At 46.6% G+C, this 22,537-nt stretch overlaps 1 protein-coding gene across 3 annotated transcripts in view; it reads right to left on the reverse strand.

Annotated features, from left to right (window-relative positions):
- Nucleotides 1–639: 639 nt before the first annotated feature.
- The window catches only part of CTPS1 (CTP synthase 1), a 42,547-nt gene continuing 20,649 nt past the window's right edge, over nucleotides 640–22,537 (reverse strand). For 2 of the 3 annotated variants that reach the window (XM_066269485.1, XM_066269488.1), the window contains exons 6-19: nucleotides 21,660–21,743; nucleotides 21,081–21,161; nucleotides 16,694–16,845; nucleotides 14,525–14,657; nucleotides 12,535–12,623; nucleotides 10,931–11,025; nucleotides 10,199–10,261; nucleotides 8,276–8,319; nucleotides 6,064–6,160; nucleotides 4,868–4,923; nucleotides 4,679–4,775; nucleotides 3,994–4,138; nucleotides 3,306–3,414; nucleotides 640–1,538 (exon numbers count right to left, since the gene is read on the reverse strand). In XM_066269485.1, the coding sequence (XP_066125582.1) occupies nucleotides 3,330–3,414; nucleotides 3,994–4,138; nucleotides 4,679–4,775; nucleotides 4,868–4,923; nucleotides 6,064–6,160; nucleotides 8,276–8,319; nucleotides 10,199–10,261; nucleotides 10,931–11,025; nucleotides 12,535–12,623; nucleotides 14,525–14,657; nucleotides 16,694–16,845; nucleotides 21,081–21,161; nucleotides 21,660–21,743 (1,221 nt within the window). In that variant the 3' untranslated portion in view covers nucleotides 640–1,538; nucleotides 3,306–3,329. Of the gene's footprint in view, nucleotides 1,542–3,305; nucleotides 3,415–3,993; nucleotides 4,139–4,678; nucleotides 4,776–4,867; nucleotides 4,924–6,063; nucleotides 6,161–8,275; nucleotides 8,320–10,198; nucleotides 10,262–10,930; nucleotides 11,026–12,534; nucleotides 12,624–14,524; nucleotides 14,658–16,693; nucleotides 16,846–21,080; nucleotides 21,162–21,659; nucleotides 21,744–22,537 lie in introns of all 3 variants that reach the window. The other variant, XM_066269487.1, reaches the window with a different exon arrangement.

Raw genomic sequence — 22,537 nt, forward strand, 5'->3', positions numbered from 1 at the left:
GCTTCTTTGAATATATGCTGAGAACCTAAAAAGTCTTTTGGGAAATTCTGGGTCCTATTAAAAGGAAAGTCTTCTCCCAATTTTTATTTTTATTTATTTATTTTATTTTTTTTGTATTTTTCTGAAGCTGGAAATGGGGAGAGACAGTCAGACTCCCACATGCGCCCGACCGGGATCCACCCAACACGCCCACCAGGGGCGACGCTCTGCCCACCAGGGGGCGATGCTCTGCCCCTCCGGGGTGTCGCTCTGCCGCGACCAGAGCCACTCTAGCGCCTGGGGCAGAGGCCAAGGAGCCATCCCCAGCGCCCGGGCCATCTTTGCTCCAATGGAGCCTTGGCTGCGGGAGGGGAAGAGAGAGACAGAGAGGAAGGAGGGGGGGGTGGAGAAGCAAATGGGCACTTCTCCTATGTGCCCTGGCCGGGAATCCAACCCGGATCCCCCACACGCCAGGTCGACGCTCTACCGCTGAGCCAACCAGCCAGGGCCTTCTCTCAATTTTTAAATGAACTATCAGATCATCCATCTCCTGGAGGAGAGCCTGGGACCGACAGTTCAAGTGGCCGACCGTCCACGGGCACGTCCAGCCCCAGACGCGTTCCATCTGGCCACGACGCACAGAGCATCACAAACAAAGCGTTTCTTGTTCTGCATTATTTATTTCTTAAGTTAAGAGTATACACCGAGTCCAGTCAGAATACAGTGGGCACACAGCCGTGCCTATCGTTACACCATGTAAAGAAAATAGATTTTCATATTGCCTTTCAACTGCAGTAACCCCATCCTGGGAGGAGGAAGTCCCTCAAGCAAAGCTGTCGATGTGAGAGGGTTTTAGAGGCAGCTTCCCCAAAAGATTCTTTGTTCTTTTTTAAGTGACCCCTTGATGCAAGGAGCATGTCGCCGCCCCAGGAGAGAAGCACAGCTAGAGGACAGGGATTCTAAAATCGTGCTGTAGAGAGAGACAAGGCTTCCTGCTGTTCACGTGACATGAACTGACTGTCCCTTTGGACAACAAGTACTGGCCACAGTTGGCACCGAGAGTCCCCGCGGCGCAGAGCCGTGCCGAGGCTAGTTTCTGGTTTCATTGCTCTTGGCAGCAAGTCCCCAGGTCGCCAGCACCGAGTGTGAGCCCAGACTACCATTACCCTCCACGCTCACTAAGTGCGCGTGGCACACCCTTCTTAATGGCCTCGGCCTCCCTGGGGAAGTGGGAGGCTACACGCTCAAATCTGCAATGACTCAAGGAACCTGGAGAAACGAGGTGACAGATGGACACTCTGTAGCCCCCTCTGCCCCCACTCCTGCCTCGACGTCTGCTTGTCGGACGCCGGGGGACTGGAAGGGAGTCAGCACCCGGCAGCACGCTGTGGGGGCCGATACACGTGATGGGACATAGGAGTCACACAGTCTTCCACATACCTTTCCCCCATAATAAAATATTCTTAATAAAAACATAATTTAAAGGAAGTGTCAAAAGCCAAGTGTAAAATCCAAGCTGCAAACTCCCAAAGTCTGAAGACTCTCTGGAAGAATCACGCCTGCTTAAAAAAAAAAAAAGAAAGAAAAATTAAAAAGTATAATGATGTATGTATGTTAAAGCAGAAAAGTAAGAATTTCTAGTGAGCTGCTATGGTAAACTAGGTCTGTTTTTCACTGAAGACCAATAGTAGGTGCCTAAAATGAGTAATTAAAGCTAACCCGATCATTCCTACAGAATCACACACCTTTAGGATCTCACATGAACCTCTGTGTCTGCCCCAGCATGCGCATTCCCTTCACAGTATCCAGCCTCTTCTCAGGGCCGCTGACAGTGAACGTGCCCCTCAGGGAGGCAGTGAGAAACTCTAGAGAACTGACCAAGTGTCTACCCCTTTACTGTGAAAGTTTCCTTTCTCTTTGGCAATTTCTTAGACCACCCACCAGCCTCCAGCACACCAGCAGGGGCAGAGCAAAGATGCGGCCATGGCCATCGGGAGGCACGCTCCCCGCGCAGGGGCAGAGCACAGATGCGGCCATCCGGAGGCACGCTCCCCGTGCAGAGAGAGCAACCACCAGCTTCCTCCCAGGACAAGCCCCGCCCCCACCCACCTCAGTCAGGCTATCACAGGCCACGTGGCTAATTGGCCACAGTAGATGGGACAGTTGTGTGCCCATCCGACCAGACCCGTGCAGTGCAGAGGGCCAGTGTGGTGAATGCATGGTGTGCAGGCGCCAGGGAGGAAAAGCTCATCTCACCTGTGATAGGACCCCCACCCCCACATATGGGACCACACCACATCCTTGGCTCTCCTCTCAGACCTCACCGATTGCTGACCAACCCCCCACCCCTGACACCCTCCGCAGCAGACTGTATTTTTTTTTTTTTTTTTTGCATTTTTCTGAAGTTGGAAATGAGGAGGCAGTCAGACAGACTCCCGCATGCGCCCGACTGGGATCCACCCGGCACACCCACCAGGGGGCGATGCTCTGCCCATCTAGGGCGTCGCTCTGACGCAATCAGAGCCATTCTAGCACCTGAGGCAGAGGCCTCAGAGCCATCCTCAGCACCCGGGCAAACTTTTGCTCCAATGGAGCCTTGGCTGCAGGAGGGGAAGAGACAGAGAGGAAGGAGAGGGGGAGGGGTGGAGAAGCAGATGGGCGCTTCTCCTGTGTGCCCTGGCCGGGAATCCAACCGGGGACTCCTGCACGCCAGGCCGACGCTCTGCCACTGAGCATGCCAGGGCCCAGACTGTATTTTTGCTGGCAGTTCTCTCATTATCCTAGCAGGACTTTATACACTCTAGGATGGAGCCCACAGCTAATGTACTTTAAGTGTACAAAGTTCAGTAATTTTTTGTTTGTTCAAAACTATTTGGATTTTAAGGGATTTCCAAAATAAGCAACAATCAACATAAAAGTATCATGTGTATCAATTTTAAAGCACTTCCTGATGAAAGCATGAGGCTCTGTAAATATGACAAATACCATACTGTCACACCTGTCACCTCCTTCAAGATCTTTAAGTTTATGGATACATGAAATATCAAAGGGCTAAGAATCCAATCTTCCCAGATTTGGTCACACTGGCACCTGAATGTAGCCGTCAGTGACTGGACTGGAGTCCCCAGAGCAGGCGCGGGGGTGGAGGGAGGCAGTGCACTTGGAGGGCATCACCCATTTGATGCCCAAGCTGACCTTACCTCATTCTCTGACAGGTAACAATTTTAACACCAAACTCCTAATTCTAGTAATTACTCATAATTCTTAAAATTCTAATGTTATTACCATTAAAAGACCAAACAAAGCTGGCAAAACCTAAAGCTTACAAGTATCATATACGGACGTCACCATCAGTCATGGTTTATTGACGGAAACTTCAGCTCAGTGATTTCAGAGTCAGGGGAGCTGCTTCCGCTTCTGTCGCTGTAGGTGTCCCTGTAGAATTAGGACAGTTTATTCGTCATCGCCCACCAAAAACTCACTTACCTTCCCTGTTTCTGTAACCACTGTTACCATAAGGACACTTGTGTGCGTGCATCAGAAATCAGAAACTCTTCGCTGCATGTATATTTAGCAGAAAGCTTCAGAGCTTCTTCCGGTTACAAAAGATACAAATCTGAACTATACTCAGTCATGGCACCCTAACCACCAAGTCGGGGTAACTAACTGGTTCCGGACAAAGGTGTGCAGGGGCGTGAAACCACCCGGGCTGTGGCTGAAACCATGGGAAAAACCACAGTTCCCCATGGACCACAGGGTCCTTCTTACAAATGTAATCCTGGAACCTCGACCTACAGAGAGGGGCCCTGACCACAGTGCCGGGAAAGGTCATGGGAGGCACCAGAGCAGCCCGACAACACCCTAGGGAAGGAGAGGGCACTTGCACGTCCGCGAGAGGAGGAGCACCCAGCCGGGCGGGCTCCTGGCTCCTGCGGCTCTGCTACCACTAGTGGGCTGACAGCTCGCTGTGAGGGACCAGTGACCACCTGAGGGACTAGAGAAGCATGACCCCACCTGGGCGAGAGCCTGCAGCCTTTCTGGAGGTGATGTGGGAGCTTGCCAACGGAGGCCAGGAGGAGGCCAAAGTACGGTGGGGATGGCTTGATGGGTCTGGACAGGAACTCAGGGTGGTACTGAACTCCAACAAAAAAGGGATGATCTGAAACGGAAATGCAAAAGAATTAGCTTCATGTGTATGCACACATCAAAGGGAGACAAGGAGAAAAAATCTTGTTAAATGTTGCACATCTCCACAGACCCTACCATGATCTGAAAACAGCCTCTCAACTAGAACCCAGGTAAAAGTAACCACAAGACATGGGAGGTCTGAGGCCCTAGCCCCTGCACAGTCACCTTCCTGGCTGAAGGGACTTCCTTTCCAGGTTTCTATCCCTGGCTCCCTGGCCTTCCAAGGAATTGAGCCATGCAGGTGACATTAGATTAGAAGGAGGGAGTAAGGCCAAGTCCAAGCTCTCACTCTGGAGGACGAGGGGTTGAGGCCAGAGGTGGAAAAGCAGCAGACAAAGGCCACCTATGAAGCCCAGGGTACAAAGCTCGTCCTTATGCACCCCTGGTGTCCCAGGGCTCCAGACACCTCCTTCACCGAGACCCCTTCCCCTCATACAACAGTGCTGCTTCTGAATTCTGTTAAGAAAACCGTACTAAGTTTTCCAGTAAATACAATAGACCAAGTATTCACCTTCCAACTCCACAATTTCCATTCTCTCTCCTCCAACATCTTGGCCCACAAACTTCAAGCCTTGCTCCTCCAGACACTTTTTCAAGACTGGATTCACCTGTTGAAGAATGAAGAATAATTTCTCAACTTATTATTCCCAAAGTAACAGAAAGGAGAACATTTGAGAAGTCTCAAAGCTCAGTTCCTTACCTCAAATCTGTGGCGGTGCCTCTCTTCTAGGTAATCGAGATCACCATAGAGTTTCCCTGGCAAAAACAGAATGTTGACGTCAAGAATTCTGAGTTCACACAAAACAATCCATTCACAACCACATCCTGCTTTTCACTTTGCTCCCGACCACCCACAGAGCCGGGCCTGCTGAATTACAGCTATGGTTCTCCTGCGCACCAGCCCCCTGCCGTGGCAGCATGGCGGAGGCAAGTCTTAGGCTCTGACTCTGCAAAAAAACCTGACAGAAACAGACTGTCATCAGCCCCACCACATGGTCACTGAGGGACCACGTGCTCTTCTGCTGGACACTGCCTTGGAAAACAAATCAGGGTGCACCCAGCATCTGCAGCCCCAACAGAGATGTCTTAGGAGCCACATAGCTGACTGTCAGGGCCAGCGCTTGCCGTTAAGTCACAGTTGTCAAAGCTCCTCTGCCCGCGAACAAGTTCTGCACTTCCAAGTGGGCTGCTTTGCAAACTCGGACTGCCAGGTAAGATGCTCAAATCCACAGAACACCAAAGATGGAAGGACTGAAAGATCACCTCTCAGACAACATACTCAAACTAGACTGTTACCAAATCCCCAAACAGACACAGAGCTGCCCCTGCTAACGCAGGGCGGGGCCAAAGCAGGCTTACAGCTGTGACTGTGCGAGACAGGTTACTCTCATATTACTTTTTTACTATTGTACCGTTTCCCATATGAACAACTGCAAACCTACTTTGGCTCCACCTGGTATAGAAAGAATTTTCCCAGTGGGCAAGAAAATTAAATCTCAATTTTCTTAAATATTTTCCTCCCCAAATTTCCCCTAAATCTTTAGCACCTGCTAGTACTTTCAGAATTAAATCTGTTTAGGCTGATCATTATGAAACTGCCATTTTTGTGGGACAAGAACTGCCAACATCGGCAATTTCATACGGTTTAACCTCAGTGTACAGGAAAGGAACAGATTGCAATGGATCTCAGCACACTGCCCCACTCGGGTCCCTGATGGCATTGCCTGTGGCCAAATACCCACACGGCTGCTTTGCCTATTTCAGTGCATCCTAAAAGTGCAAGACTAGGAAGAAAGAAGAACTTCTAAAGCAAGAACAGAAGAGCCCAGCACCAGCCGGGGACATGCATCCTGGAGGTGCCGAGCCGAGGCCGGGCCAGCAGGAGGCAGCTCTTACTCATGATGGAGTTCTTGGTCTGAAACAAGGTTCTCCTCTTGCCTAGCCTCATGGTTCCGCCCATCTGGCCAGGATTGTGTTCTGGCATGTCTATGACCTGGAGATATTGGGGGAAAAAAACCACGCACTAGCAAACTCTGTTTCCGTTAGAGGTCGACCGCCAGCACCAAATGAAATAACCGGACCTGTGAGGAGGCTCTCACTGGCCAGCCTTTCCTTGTAAGAGATGTTTGTCACAGGGAAAAATGCCTCCCACTAATCGATTTTAAACCTTCTTTGGAGAGGGCCTGAATCCTCCAGCTGCCCTCATGAGCTGCAGGACCTGGCACAGCTGCTCCCGCCCTTGGCTGTTCCTGCCCCCAGCACTCTGGGTCACAGTGCAGCTGGGCTGTAGCGGTTCACAAAGACTAACACAGTCGCACAAACCGCAGACAGGCTATCGTTGCATGCACCCCTCCACCAGACCGATGAGCTGCTCAGAGGAAAGGGACGCTCACCTAGGGTTCACCGAGTCTTGACAGGAGCTTAGTGAACGTGGGCGGAATGGAGCACGGGGTCCCCCGGCCCTGACAGCCCTTTCCACCCCTCAGTCCTGTACTCTGTGCACCGTCTGACCTCGAGGACCTTCTCTGTGCCCTGTTCCCCCAATACCCCCATATTTCAAAACCTTTGCTTTTCTCCTCCTAAGGTCTTAGTATTAGCAAAGTTCCATTCCAGTTCAACAAACATATAGTGATGCTGTTGAGGTGCCTTGAAATTAAGCGCTCGGTCCAGCTCATTTAACACAACATCCTCGATGTCAAGAACAGGCCTGCCAGCCCTAAGCTGGGGATTCAAAGACAAACAAGGCACTGTCCCTCGCCCATGAGCCACTCTCCTCTGGTAGGAGATACAACACGAGGCATGCCGGTCCTGAAAGGCCTTGGTCACCATTAAACCAGTCAGTACTGCCTGACCAGGTGGTGGCGCAGTGGATAGAGCATCGGACTGGGATGCAGAGGACCCAGGTTCGAGACCCCGAGGTTGCCAGCTTGAGCACGGGTTCAACGGGTTTGAGCAAAGCTCACCAGCTTGGACTCAAGGTCTCTGGCTTGAGCAAAGGGTTACTCGGTCTGCTGAAGGCCCATGGTCAAGGCACATATGAGAAAGCAATCAATGAACAACTAAGGTATTGCAATGAAAAACTGATAATTGATGCTTCTCATCTCTCTCCCTTCCTGTCTGTCTGTCCCTATCTATCCCTCTCTCTCTCTGTCTCTGTAAAAAAAAAAAAAAAAAAAAAACAACAACCAGTCAGTACTATATTCCAGCAGTGCTTTAACGGTATGCCTATCTCCCAGGGTGGCTGGGGATTAAACGAGCCACTATACAGGGGTGGGCAAAGAAGAATTACAGTTGTAAGTGAAACAGTTTAGTTTTGCATTATTTATTCTTATATTGTAGTCTTTTCCATAAGAACAACTGTAAACCTCCTTTTGCTCATGCTGGTACATGAAGCAGTGAACAGTGCCCAGCACATAAAAAGTGCCTATAAATATTTCGTATCGGCATTACTATGTTATAAAGTGTTCTCGAGCATTAAAGTGAGTGGGGATGAAGAATTTTTTTTTTGTATTATTTTCTGAAGCTGGAAATAGGGAGGCAGTCAGACTCCCGCATGTGCCCGACCAGGATCCACCTGGCATGCCCATCAGGGGGCGATGCTCTGCCCATCCGGGGCGTCGCTCTGTCGTGACCAGAGCCACTCCAGCACCTGGGGCAGAGGCCAAGGAGCCATCCCCAGCGCCCGGGCCATCCCTTGCTCCAATGGAGCCTCGGCTGCGGGAGGGGAAGAGAGAAACAGAGAGGAAGGAGAGGGGGAGGGGTGGAGAAGCAGATGGGCGCCTCTCCTGTGTGCCCTGGCCGGAAATCGAACCCGGGACTTCCGCACGCCAGGCCGACGCTCTACCACTGAGCCATCCGGCCAGGGCCAGGATGAAGAATTATTTTAATCAGGATTTCTCCCTCCTTAAAATGTGTTGTGGCAAACTGGGAAGAGCAGGAAGAAATTACACAATGAAAAAGAAAAGTCTTCCTCACCAGTAGGCCTGCAAGTGCAGGACCCCAGGGTTCTCTGGGTTGTACCCAAGGGGTCTCATTTCCACCAACCACTTTCCTACACGTCCCTTCCACATCCTTCTAAGCCCTGCTGAGATTCAAACCCTAGACTCACCACAGGATGACTGGTATTGGGGTCAAACTCTGTAGAATTGGCATCTGAAAAAAATCAAAATATTTGTATTATGGGACTAATTACAAACAAATCTGATTAAATTTCAGTCCTAAGCTCTAAATTAGAATTTCCTTCCTTGGTTCAAAGTCATTCAGCGATTAGAACAAAAACTAGGAACATTTTGAAAATATAAAATACACATACAAACACGTTTTCCACTAAATTTGTAACTCTGTGGGAGTGGGTCAAAGCTACACAAAATGGGAACATGGAAACGTGTGATGTAATGTTTATTTAGATAACGTATCCTTATGATAACTCATATATTGTAATCTGAACTTTTCTCATTTTTTGTTTCACACTGTCTCCCTCCAAGGTGGGCAAGTACTATTTCTTTCCTCCTCCTCCTCTTCTTCACTGACCCACTCAATTGCCTCACTCAATAGTTAAATTCAGAAATTAGCTGATTTGAAAACACAAATAACCTCTCCATCCCTTACTGAACCTATTATCTAACCATAAGCAAAACCACTGAGGACTAAAAGCAAAAGCCCCAAGCTCCTGCTACTGCATGCCTGGTTTATCTATCTGAATACGCTAAACATAGTTCCCTCCTGGGCCTCCACCAAGGCCAGGGATCAGCTGACAGAAAGCTCGTCACCAGGTCATTCATCTACCTGGGAAGCCAAGTGGTGACAGGAGGTGACGCTGTGAAAGGGTTGGCAATGCCTGAGGGCCAGCTCTAGGGTGGTGGGTGGTAAGATAGCACCTGTCAGCTCCGAAGTCAGACCCTGAAAGCACAACGCCCTCAAAAGCAAAGCAACCGCTCAGGAAAAATGTGAACTGAGCCAGCCTGTTAACAGCAAGCTGGATCACAGAAGCCTCACATGCACTTTGTAAAGCCAGACCACTTGGACGTTCCTTTGGGTTGCTTTATTTTTCTTAGAACTCATAAGGTCATTCTGAAAATCTAGGATCTGTCAGCTAGATTACAGAGAATAAAGGGTTGTGGCCGACTCTTCCGACAGTGGTCCCAGTGAACCACACCCCAGAATTCGCATCATGTGTTCCCCTCTCCCCACGTCTCTGGGCTTGGCCATGGGACATAAGCAAGTTTGACAGGTGCTTGCACAGTGGGCTTGTCGTTTTGGAAGCCAGTCAGTTCCACACTGTGAGGACGCTCAGGTTAAACTGGCAACTGATGGGCTGCCGCGGGGACAGCCCTTTGCCATGTCCCGGCTGGGCGGAGCTGAATGCAGGGTGATCTCACACATGCCACCTGGAGCAGAAAACCTGTCCCCCATAGAACACTGAGAAATAAATCACTGTGTTGGAAGCCACTGAGTTTGGGGGTAGTCTGGACACAGCGATACGGTCAGCCACGCAGAGCCGACATGACCGTAGCCTAGGTGCAGGCCCTGTGCCGGGATATTCACATGTATTAATCCACTGACTATTTACAACCACGCCCAGTGGATACCACTATTAACCCATTTTACAGAGGTAACAGAGGCCTAGAAAGGCTAACAAATTTGCCTAGAATCACCCATAATAAGTGATAAAGTCAGAATCTGAGCCTGGGTCTGACCAGCTCCACAGCCCAAGTTCCTAATTGCACAGCCTCACACAGGCCAGTCTTCTTGCTGGACACCAGCTCTGAGACAGTGGCCACGTGACTAAAGCAAGAGGCTCTTCGAGCAGGAAAGGCGGGGAAGAGAGCTTGCTCAGCTGGGCTCCCTCCTTCCTAGGGTTTCACGGGGACGAGCCCCACTTTCTTAATCAACAACCCTGTTAAGGCACCCCAAGAGGAGCTGAGATACGAGGCCTGTCCTCCACGGCTCCCAGAGACCCAACAGTCACCAGGCGTCATATTCTCTGGGCACAGTAAAGCAAGAATTTAACAGTGTTTAAGTAGGCATTTACCTTGCCATCCCAGCACATTTCTTGAAAATTCAACCACTGCCAGCTGCATTCCTAAGCACACGCCTTGCAGGTGGGAGAGAAACACAGTGAGGCTCTGCTGGGAAGGCAGCCCCCCTCCCCCTCATCCTCCCCCTCTCCACAGGGATGGGCCCTGCCCACCCACAGCACACAGCCTCCCACCCGCACTCCCTCCTGAAACGCCCTGCTGTGCCCGACCTGAACCAGACTTCAAAACCTGGATCACCAGTAGGTAAAGACTACAGGTTTTGGAAGTTACTCAATTTTAGAAATAAACAGTATTCTATTTGATACTTTTTAAAAAGTCAAGTTTTCCTGCCCACCCCACTAAGTTACCATTTACAATTGGTCAAAAATTACTAGAATGTACAGCAGAAGGAAGCATCCCAAATCGCTTTGCTCCACTGCAGTCACCTGACGCTTTAAGTGAGGCCAGCAAACAGTCTCCCATGTCTTGCCCAAAAGCCAAGATCGGTAAATACACAAGGTTTCCTAAAGGACATTTCATTCTTTGAAAATTCCACATCTACATGCAGCTTACAAGTTTAAACTTTTCACTTTAAAGGAGGGTTTGAATTTCTCCAGAACAGTACCAAAAAGGCTCTGACTTCAGCTGCTATGTGGACAGATGGCACCTGTGTTTAGTTTTGATGATCCCGTTTCACTTATGGGCTCCGGCCTGACCCCTTCCTCATGTTCTTTCCTATTTCTTACCCAAAAAAGGCTTCTTCTGTTTCCGAGCCCAGGCGATAGCTTGGATTTTTCCTTCTGTCCCTCGAACACCAAAGCCGCCTGGAACCAGCACGCCGCTGTACGACAGAGCACACCACAAGGAGACCCCTTTCCCACCAGTCCAGCTCGCAACCACCCAGGGAGCCACTTCCAAGACACGGACGCCCTGAAGTTACTCTGGACACTTTGCTACTAGACTGCCTGTGATTTCAGGACTGCCAACAAGCCAAATGGAAACACTATGAACTTAGGAAACATACACAAAACCATGGACTTTTCTTGGTGATATTTACAAAGTGCTCCTAACAAGTAAAAGGATGGTACACAAAGGCCCTGGCCAGTTAGCTCAGTGGTAAGCACCGGCCCAGCGTGGGGAAGTCCTAGGAAAGGGCCAGGGCACACAGGAGAAGCGACCATCTGCTTCTCCAACCCTCCCCCTCTCGCTTATCTCTCTTTCTCTTTTTCTCTTCCCTTCCTGCAGCCATGATTCAATTGGAGAGAGTTGACCCTGGGCACTGAGGATGGCTCCATGGCCCCTGCCTCAGGGGCTAAGAAGAGCTCGGTTGCTGAGCAATGGAGTAACACCCCAGATGGGCAGAGCATCACCCCCTAGTGGGATTTCCAGGTAGTTCCTGGTCAGGGCACATGCAGGAGTCTGTCTCTCTGCCTGTCCATCTCTCACTGAATTAAGGAAAAAAAAAAAAGTATACAAAAATGTAATACACACAGAATCTGTCCCAGGCACAGCCTCCTTCCTAATTGTTAATGTGTATTAACATAAAAGCATTTTTTTACCTCTTGGTTTAATGTGCTCCCCCAGGTAGGAAGGGGGCCTTTCCTCGTCAGCTCAGACTGCCACGCTGACTGGAGGGGCTCAACCACAGCCGCATGGCGCCGTGACATTCAATTCTTCTAGTGAACTAGAAATCTTGGCTAATGTTTTACGATTATAAATAGCAGCTACCAGAAACAAACTACTCATGAGACTCTACAGAAGTCATTTTTTCTGGATGAAAAAATCTTTAAATAAGCCTCATCAATAGATGTATTCAACAATCAGAACAAGTTTTCTTCAGAGTCAACGACACTGATAAACTGTACTTTGGTAAGGTTTAGATCAGGGGTCCCCAAACTTTTTACACAGGGGGCCAGTTCACTGTCCCTCAGACCGTTGGAGGGCCAGACTATAAAAAAACTATGAACAAATCCCTATGCACACTGCACATATTTTAAAGTAAAAAAACAAAACGGGAACAAATACAATATTTAAAATAAAGAACAAGTAAATTTAAATCAACAAACTGACCAGTATTTCAATAGGAACTATGCTCCTCTCACTGACCACCAATGAAAGAGGTGCCCCTTCCGGAAGTGCAGTGGGGGCCGGATAAATGGCCTCATGGGGCCACATGTAGCCCACGGGCTGTAGTTTGGGGACCCCTCGTTTAGATCATCCAGTATATAATCTTTTCAATAATTAAAAGATATGTAAACAAGTAGTTTCCTACCAGCCCACGAAAAGCACAGCACTTCGCCCACCGAGACAACCCCAAGCTGCCAAGGACCCAGGCCAAGCGCCTACTCACTGAGCGCTGCAGAGCTTCTGCCAGGCTTCGTGGTAGCGCACGGGCTCCTCCTGCAAGGTGCTGGGCTCCAAGTCCGTGGAGTCAATGTACTGGGGCAACGAAGAGAAACAGCAGGCTCATGATGCCAGGGGCACTCTTTCATAACTTCTAAAGAGTATTTACCAATGCCCATCTTTCTCAATTTTAAAGTAGTTATTAACATGATACTCTTAATAGTTTTAAACCTATTCTTAATAGATTTAAACCTAGTAATAATTTAAAACAAACTTAAAATCCTTCTTCTATTTTAAAACACAAGTATTTCCTTCAAAATCATTTAACCCCCAAGCCCGTCTCCAGCCGCTCGATGAGCCATCTGTTAGGACCCACTGGAGCAGACTCTAGTGCAGGGGTCCCCAAACTTTTTACACAGGGGACCAGTTCACTATCCCTCAGACCGTTGGAGGGCCAGACTATAAAAAAAACTATGAACAAATCCCTATGCACACTGCACATATCTTATTTTAAAGTAAAAAAACAAAATGGGAACAAATATAATATTTAAAATAAAGAACAAGTAAATTTAAATCAACAAACTGACCAGTATTTCAATGTGAACTATGCTCCTTTCACTGACCACCAATGAAAGAAGTGCCCCTTCCAGAAGTGCAGCGGGGGGCCGGATAAATGGCCTCAGGGGGCCGCATGTGGCCTGCAGGCCGTAGTTTGGGGACCCCTGCTCTAGTGTTCTCGCTATTCAATTTTCCCCCATCCATCCTCCACCCAAACTGCTTTCCAACTTTCTCAACTTCATTGAAGTGTAATCTACACACAGTAAAATACAGCATAATATTTATCCCAAGCCCCAAGCAGACAAGGGGCCATTTGAAATGTTCACTGTTAAATTTTGTCATTAAAAAAAAAAAAAAAAATTGTCATTCACACAAAGGTGTGACTCCCCCCACCTTGATCCAGATAACAAATTCCTGCCATCCCAAAAGCTCCCTTCGCCCCTCCACCACCAACTTCCTATCTGCTTTCTATCACCACAGGTTTTGCATCTGCTAGAACTTCATTTGTTTCCATATTTTGGCTATTATGCATAACTGGTCCATTTGTATAAAAATATATTTTGTGGACTTATGCTTTCATTTCTCAAGTAATTATCTGGGAATGGAACTGCTGGGTCATATAGTAAGTGTACATTTTACTTAATAGGAAACTGCCAGACTGTTTTCTAAAGTGGTTAGACTGCCCTGGTCAGATAGCTTGGTTGGTTAAAGCACTGTCCTGTTACACAAAGGCTGCGGGTTCGATCCTCAGGGCACAAAAACAAACAAACAAATGTAAAGTGGTTGTACCATTTTACACTCCCACCAGCAAGGTAAGAGTTCCACATCTTTACCAACACTCTTAGCCACTCTGGAGGATGTGTATCTCACTAGGATTTAATTTGCATTCATTTCCCTGACAACCAAAGAAAGGTGTTGAGCATCTTTTCACATGTATCATGTGCATCTGTTCAAATCTTTTACCCACTTTTTAATTAGATTGTTCGTCTGCCTATTTCTTCCTGCACTGACTTCCCTGAATGTTGAGGCAAGAGCCAGGCGTGGCCCGGCTGACAAGATTAATGACTTAGGCGACTGGGCACATATTGCAGAGAAACCCCAGCTCTATGCGGTAGATACGAGCATTCCCACTTCACAGAGGAGGTCACTGGGACCTGCAGTTGTGCAAAGTGCCCCTGGCAGCCGGGCTCCCCATCCCCGTGTGGCAGCAAGTTTACCTGGTCACTGATATTCAGCTCAAGCACTCACTGTCCCTCTGCTCCTACTCTCCCCTTCATGATTTCCTGAAATGCTCTCCAAGCCGGGAGCCCACATGAATCTTTCTGATTCCTAGAAAGAAATTCTGAGCTCCGAAAACATAAAGCAGATCTGCAGCACCTATGAGCCTGCAGATAGCCTCCCTGTTCACACTTCAGCGGCACCTGTGCCGCCCGCCTCACCTTAATTTCCAATTTGTGGTTGATGGCCAGGGCGGAATGCTCCAGAGCTTTAATGACAGAGGCGTACGAGTCTGAGAACTTAGTGTACTTGCCCACAAGGGCAATAGAGCAGGTCTCCAGCAAGCGATCGTATCTACCAATCAAAAGTCAAGAAACAACAAATTATTCAGTATGTACATACAACTAGCAGATCAAAATTTCTTTTTAAAGAGAAGAAAAACAAGTCTGAAAAGAATTTAATGAGAGCAGCTAATATCTGAGTTCTATGTACTAAACAGTAAAGAGAAAACAATTTTCAGATCAATGCAGCAGGCTTTTTAAGAAAACAGGATTTTAGAAGCTATTACAAAGAGATGGTTTCAAAATCTTACACATGGCCCTGGCGGGTTGGCTCAGTGGTAGAGCGTCGGCCTGGCGTGCAGGAGTCCTGGGTTCGATTCCCGGCCAGGGCACACAGGAGAAGCACCCATCTGCTTCTCCACCCCTCCCCCTCTCCTTCTTCTCTGTCTATCTCTTCCCCTCCCGCAGCCGAGGCTCCATTGGAGCAAAGATGGCCCCGGGCGCTGAGGATGGCTCTGTGGCCTCTGCCTCAGGCGCTAGGATGGCTCTGGATACAACAGAGCGATGCCCCAGAGGGGCAGAGCATCGCCCCCTGGTGGGCGTGCTGGGTGGATCCCGGTCAGGCCCATGCGGGAGTCTGTCTGACTGCCTCCCCGTTTCCAACTTCAGAAAAATGCAAAAAAAAAAAAAAAAAATCTTACACATACTGTTTTACAAAAAATTAAAATCCCAAAAGGTAAAAACAATTAACAATTTAAAAGAGTTCATGTGATAAAGGGAAGAGTCAAATATATACTATAGGATCCACACAATAGTCCATATTCATTAAAAATTTCAATTATAGTCTTGGCCAAATAGCTCAGTTGGTTGGAGTGTCATCCCAATAAGTCAGGGTTGTGGGTTTGATCTCCAGTCAGGGCACATACAGAAATAACCAATGAGTGCATGGATAAGGGAAGAATAAATCAGCATTTCTCTGTCCCCCTGCCCCGCCTATAAAATCAATCAATACAAATTTTTTAAGATTTCAATTATAAAGTTAAATGAGTAACAAAGCAAAAATGTTTATAATATTTTATGGAAAAAATTCCTAATACTGTGTGCCATTCTTGTAGCTACATGAAGATGCACAAGTAAGTGGACACGGACTGAAGGGAAATGTCAAAATGAAAATATCGCAGCAATGGAATGAGCGGTTCCTGCCCCCGAATGCTTATCACTCTCGTTGTACTGCTTTTGCACCTACAGTAAGGCACACAGTGCTGAGGCGCTGCGTGAAAATCGCTGATGTGATGTGTGAGCATCACACAGCTTTAGGCGGAAAGGGGTGTAGGAACAGTTCTCCAAGTGATGAGTTCTGGCAGCAATAGTACGGAAAGACTGACATCCTCGCTGATCCTTTTCTGGTGTAGGGTGAGTAGCATCTTCCCAAACACATCTCAGGTATTTGGAATGCCACCCAGGAGTGCTCTGGCCATGGCCAGCCCTAGTGTGGGCCTTGGGTATGTACGCTAACCCCCTTTCGGTAGGATGCCTGTTTGCACTGACTTTCTTTTTTTTCTGTATTTTTCTGAAGCCGGAAACGGGGAGAGACAGTCAGACAGACTCCCACATGCGCCCGACTGGGATCCACCTGGCACGCCCACTAGGGGGCGACGCTCTGCCCCTCCGGGGCGTCACTCTGTTGCGACCAGAGCCACTCTAGCGCCTGAGGCAGAGGCCGAGGAGCCATCCCCAGCGCCCAGGCCATCTTTGCTCCAGTGGAGCCTCGGCTGTGGGAGGGGAAGAGAGAGACAGAGAGGAAGGAGAGGGGGAGGGGTGGAGAAGCAGATGGGCGCTTCTCCTGTGTGCCCTGGCTGGGAATCGAACCCGGGACTTCTGCACTCCAGGCCGATGCTCTACCACTGAGCCAACCGGCCAGGGCCTGCACTGACTTTCTAGTTGACGGGAGACAAGGGTATAGGTATATAATCTGAACTCATTTGTGTCCTCAGGCCTGAGCCTTTCTTAATGCCCCTTATCATTTATAACCTCTTCTAACACGAGTTGATGGCACAAGTTAAGAGCTGAATCCCCTGAGCCCCTACGAGAAGGAGAAATAAGGCAAACCTGTCAGCCATCTCTTTCCACTTCATCAGCATCCTTCGTGACTGTCTCTCGATCGGAAGGTCAAGTCTTCGAAGAAAATAATCTACAACTCCCTGCTCTTCTAATAACAAGGGGACTCGGTAGATGGACGAGACATCGTGGACACAGATCACCTGTTTAAAAAGCAACAGAGGTTAGTTAATAAGAACAAACAAAAACTAAGCGGGCTGACAGCCTCCTACTAGCTATATGACCTTGGGAAAGGAACTGTTCTAAATTTGAAAACAGAAAAAAAGGGCAATTTTCTAGAAAAATATAAACTACCAAAACCAACTAACTCAAGAAGAATTAAAAAACAGCAGCTAATCTCTTATGAACATGGATATAAAAATCCTTAAAAATAAGAAAAGATTACAAACTACAAATGTAGTTTAAAAAAAAAAAATCATGTGCAAGTAGGATTTGTCCCCAGAACAGTAGTTCTCAAATTTTGGCTGTACGCTGGAACCACTTGAGGGAGCTTTTAAAAATCCAAAGCCTGCTGCACCCCACTATCTCTGGGAGTAGGAGGCAGGCATCAGCACTTTGTAACCCTTTGAGTGGTGAGTTTTTTTCATGCTCACTGACCCCCGAGAGTGAGTTGTTTTTTTTTCAAAAAATGAAATTAGTTCCAGTTATAGTTTTATTAACTTAAAATCATGTTTCTTTGATGACCAACTTATGGAAACACTAACATACATTTGCCTTTTTTTAATGTCGCCTTACACATTTTAAAAATAAATCGATTGTACTCTGGATGGTCAGGAGGCACGAGGGCGTACATGAACGTTCATACTACTCAAAGGGTTAAAGCTGAGCTTGAGAACCACCATATTAGGATATTTAACAGCAGGATTCACCACATGAACAGATTATAGAAGAAAAAAAATACAGACTCCAGCAGTGGATGTACATTTACTAAAAATTCAAAAACTATTCATAATAAAAATTCTTGGTAAATCAGAAAACTTAAGGGAAATATAGAAGACCCACAGGAAACATTTAGTTTGCTACTTAATATTAATGCAAAAGTCTAGGACAAGGCAAAACTGGCTACATATATTCAGTGATGTACTAGAGATATTAGCCATTACAATTAGATAAGAAAAAAAAGTGTATGAACTAAAAAATTAAGAAACAATTCTCACTAACTGCATACAATATTATTGTTTAATCCACACACAGAAAAAAAGAAAATTTACAGGTAAACAATTAGAACTAACAAAATTTTAGTTACGTTAGCTTGGCTTGAGATCAATAAGCAGTAACCAGCAGAGCTTCCTATACATGGGTCATATCTAATAAGGAAATATAATTTTTAAAAATATGCCATTCATGCCTGACCAGGTAGTGGTGCAGTGAATAGAGCTTTGGAGTGGGATGCAGAGGACCCAGGTTCAAAACCCTAAGGTCAATGGTTTGAGCCCAAGGTTGCTGGCTTGAGCAAGGGGTCACTTGCTCTGCTGTAGCTCCTCAGTCAAGGCACATATGAGAAATCAATGAACAAGCAATCAATGAACTACGATGTCGCAATGAAGAACTGGTGCTTCTTATCTCTCTCCCTTCCTGTCTGTCCCTCTCTCTGACTATCTCTGTCAAAAAAATATATATATATATACATATATATATGCCATTCATATATATAGTAAATTATAAATACCTATAAATTAATCTAAAAAACTTTACAAAGGCCTTGGCTGGATGGCTCAGTGGTAGAGCGTCGTCCTGGCATATGGATGCCCTAGGCTCTATTCCCAGTCAGGGCACACAGGAGAAGTGACCATGTGCTTCTCCATCCCTCCCTCTCCCCTTTCTCTTTCTCCCTCCCTCTCTCTCTCTCTCTTTACCTCCCACAGTGATGGCTCAATTGGTTCAAGTGCATTGGCCCTGGGTGCTGAGGATGGCTTCCTGGAGCCTCTGCCTTAGGTGCTCAAAATAGTTTGGGTGTGAGCATGGCCCCAGATGGGCAGTGTATCAGCCCCAGAAAGGGACTGTAGAGTGGATCCTGGTCAGGGTGCATGCAGGAGCCTGTCTTTCTATCTCCCCTCCTCTCACTTGGAAAAGAACAAAAGAAAAAATAAAAGCAGAGTCTATTAAAAAAATATATATATGTATATAGTTCATCAAAATGTAAAAGCTTTAGTGCTCCAAAAGACACCATTAAGAAATGAAAAGATAACATTAAGAAAATGAAGATAGCCTGACCAGGCAGTGGCGCAGTGGATGTAGTGTTGGACTAGGACATGGAGGACCCAGGTTCAAAACTCCAAGTCACCGGCTTGAGTGCAGGCTCAACTGATTTGAGCAAAGCTCACCAGCTTGAGCCCAAGGTCACTGGCTAGAGCTAGGGGTCACTTGGTCTGCTGTAGTCCACCACCACCCCCCCCCCCCCGTCAAGGCACATGTGAGAAAGCAATCAATGAACAACTAAGGTGCCGCAACGAAAAATTGATGCTTCTCATCTCTCTCCCTTCCTGTCTTTCTGTCCCTATCTGTCCCTCTCTCTGTTTCTGTCACACATACAAAAAAAGAAAATGAAGATAAGCCACAGACTAGGAGAAAAAATGTGCAAATCATACCTGACAAAAGACTTACACACAGCATATATAAAGAACTCAGAATTCATTAAGATAAGCAACACAATTAACAAACAGGCGGAATATTTGAAATTCAAATTTAAATACAGAAATACATGTCACATTTTTAAAGTGAATAATTTTAATGACAACCTAGTCTATTACAGAATTGAATTACCATCCTTTGCTAGGATAGAAATATCTAAAATAATTGATGCACAAAAGCATTTTTCTGTCTGTTAAGAACTTCCTTCTAGATGTGTCCTGTTTTGGCTCAAATAAACTCACAAAAATCCACTGGTTTGGATTTTCTTACATCGACAAACATAGCCACTTCAAAATGGAGTCAGAGCTGCCTGTCTTCCTCCTCAAACCTTTAGAATGTTTAAACGGGGCTGAAAAATCTTTGGACTGGGCCAAAACAGCACTGCATTACAAACGATTGCTTGCAAAGCTAACAGGAAAACACATTCTGTACCAGTCTGAAAATTAAAGGCAATGTTTAGAATTAGCACCACCATGCATAGTTAAAGAATAACAGCTTATTTTTACTTATAGCAACACCTTTTTGAACTTATTAACACCAACAGAAATTCCTTCCTTCTATTCATGTCATTATTCTTTTTTATCCCTTCTCATAAACTTACTTTCACCTCCAAACTGAAACATTGTTTGGGTTTCTACCTGAATTCAGTGCTTCCCAAATAGCAAAAATAAACAAACAAACAAACAAATAATAATTGAAGTGCACAATAGAAAGACTGTTCATAACAATGAAATTATTCTTTTTTTTTTTTTTTTTTTTTGTATTTTTCTGAAGCTGGAAACGGGGAGGCAGTCAGACAGATTCCCGCATGCACCCGACCAGGATCCACCCGGCACGCCCACCAGGGGGCGATGCTCTGCCCATCCGGGGCATCGCTCTGCCGCGACCAGAGCCACTCTAGCGCCTGGGGCAGAGGCGAAGGAGCCATCCCCAGCGCCCGGGCCATCTTTTGCTCCAATGGAGCCTTGGTTGCGGGAGGGGAAGAGATAGACAGAGAGGAAGGAGAGGGGGAGGGGTGGAGAAGCAGATGGGCGCCTCTCCTGTGTGCCCTGGCCGGGAATCGAACCCGGGACTTCTGCACGCCAGGCCGATGCTCTACCGCTGAGCCAATCGGCCAGGGCGAAATTATTCTGATGTTACCAGATATGTTATGAATCCCTGTGAGAGAGATCCCAGTTCAGAAATCACACCAGGAACACTGATCTCAGGCCCCCGCTACCCTGACACCCTGAAGCCCGAGCCATCGTGGACATGGAGATGACAGCTTCCTCCGTAATGGTGAATGGTTTTCCTCCTGCTCCACTCACTTCAATGCCAGGCCAATGGTTTTAATATTTTTATATTTTCTTCATTACTCCTTGTAAATAGATTTCTCTTGTTCTAACCCTGCTTCTTCATTCTCCCCTTTCTAGGCCGGCGGGGCTCCCCTGCTCAGTCTCCTGATCCTCAAATAACCTGGTAGCAAAACAAATAATCCATAAAAACTCTCCTTCAGCCAAACCTGACCAAAGCCACAACCTCAGCTTATCACCACTAGAATTCCCGTACCCTGCAAGAGGGAAATACATGCAGGGAATCACAAGACAGAAGGTAATGGCGTCACAGAGCCAGTGGTATCAGTATTTCTTGGGAACAGTCTATGTTCTAAAATCATGACACAACCAACCAGCCTTTGGAAACTGCTTAAGAGAATTTAGGATAATTAGAAGCAAAAAATGATTCACGTGAAGGCAGAATTTCTACTCACTTGCTCAGGTTCAACATGGCAGAACATGGATATTTTCTCTTTCACCGATGTGTCGAGTGGATTTGAGCACCTGCACACAACCTGGCAGTAAAGAAAGCACAACATTTAGACAGAAGGGATTACAAAGCTGGGTTTTTCTCCTGATTGAAATTAAAGCAGACATCACATTTTTAAGCTAACCCCTAGCACAATGCATGTATATTATGACATAATTACCCATTTGCAAAATTGAAATTCTTAAATCCCAAACTGGAAAAATGGAACAGAGTGGCAGTACAAATGAACAGATTACTGCAGTGCAAGAGCCAACTAGGTTGGCTTGGTTCCTCAATCAGTGTGCTTGGTTAGAAGGGAAGAGAGAATAAACGACTGGCTGAGAGGAGAAATAAGACACGACCATATACATGCCAGGCAAGGAAATCTTTGTAAACTACAGCCCCACTTCAAAGAACTAGACCTATTTCTCCACCATCAACCAAAAGCACGCCAAGAAAACAAAGGGTTTGTGTGCTATGGAAGAGAGATTTTAATTATAGACACCAAGACCATGCTGACACCAGGTAATCCGAGTACTCTTACCAGATCTGGGGAAAGCCCAAGGCCTCGGAGCTCCCGAACACTGTTCTGGGTGGGTTTAGTCTTCTGTTCCCCTGTTGAACTTGGCTATTTTACAAAAGGAAAAAAAAACTAATTTCTCTATAATAGGAATTTTCAAGTATGACTTTTCCCTAACCCCCTTTTTAATAGGGAAATAGATCATTTGATCTCTTATCTAATTGAGTTTTTATTTTTGTAAGTTACATATGCATGTATTTTAGTCAAAAGCTCTACGAAGTCTGTCCTAAAGACCAGGGGCAGCAAACCCCAAAGACAGCCACTCTCTCTCTGTTAACTGATCCTCCTTGTATGCTTTGCTCTACTTCTTGACATTTAGTCTGAGGCTTTTTCTACTGATTCCCTTGCTAGATACGACACACACATGCTGCCTGCCTCATGAGCCCTCTTCAGTGTTTACAAGTTTTAAAAGTATTGAAATATTGTCCATTGTTACCATTCTTTTCCTTTCTGGTCCAAATGTTGGTTTTTTGCTTTGTTTTGTTGGTATGCTGATTTTTCTATGTACTAAATTATCTTATTCTCTTACACTTAACAGATACATTTGCTGGGTATAAGATTCTAGGTTGAAAATCATGTTCCCCAGAATTTTTAAGGAAACAGCTTCACTATCTTTCAGCTTCCAGTATTGCTGGTGAGAAGCTGAAGGCCATACTGATTCCTGATGTTTCTCTTTAGAGCCTTTCAGGATTTCTGCCCCATTACTCTGAAATTTTACAATGATGTGCCTCGGTGTGGTTCATTTTCATTCGATATGCTAGGCATTCCATGGGCTTTTTCAATCTAGAAACTCAAGTCTGAAAATTTCCTTGAATTGTTTAAAGTCAACAATTTTTTCTATA

Source organism: Saccopteryx bilineata, chromosome 3 (assembly GCF_036850765.1).
Source record: "Saccopteryx bilineata isolate mSacBil1 chromosome 3, mSacBil1_pri_phased_curated, whole genome shotgun sequence".
NCBI lineage: Eukaryota > Metazoa > Chordata > Mammalia > Chiroptera > Emballonuridae > Saccopteryx > Saccopteryx bilineata.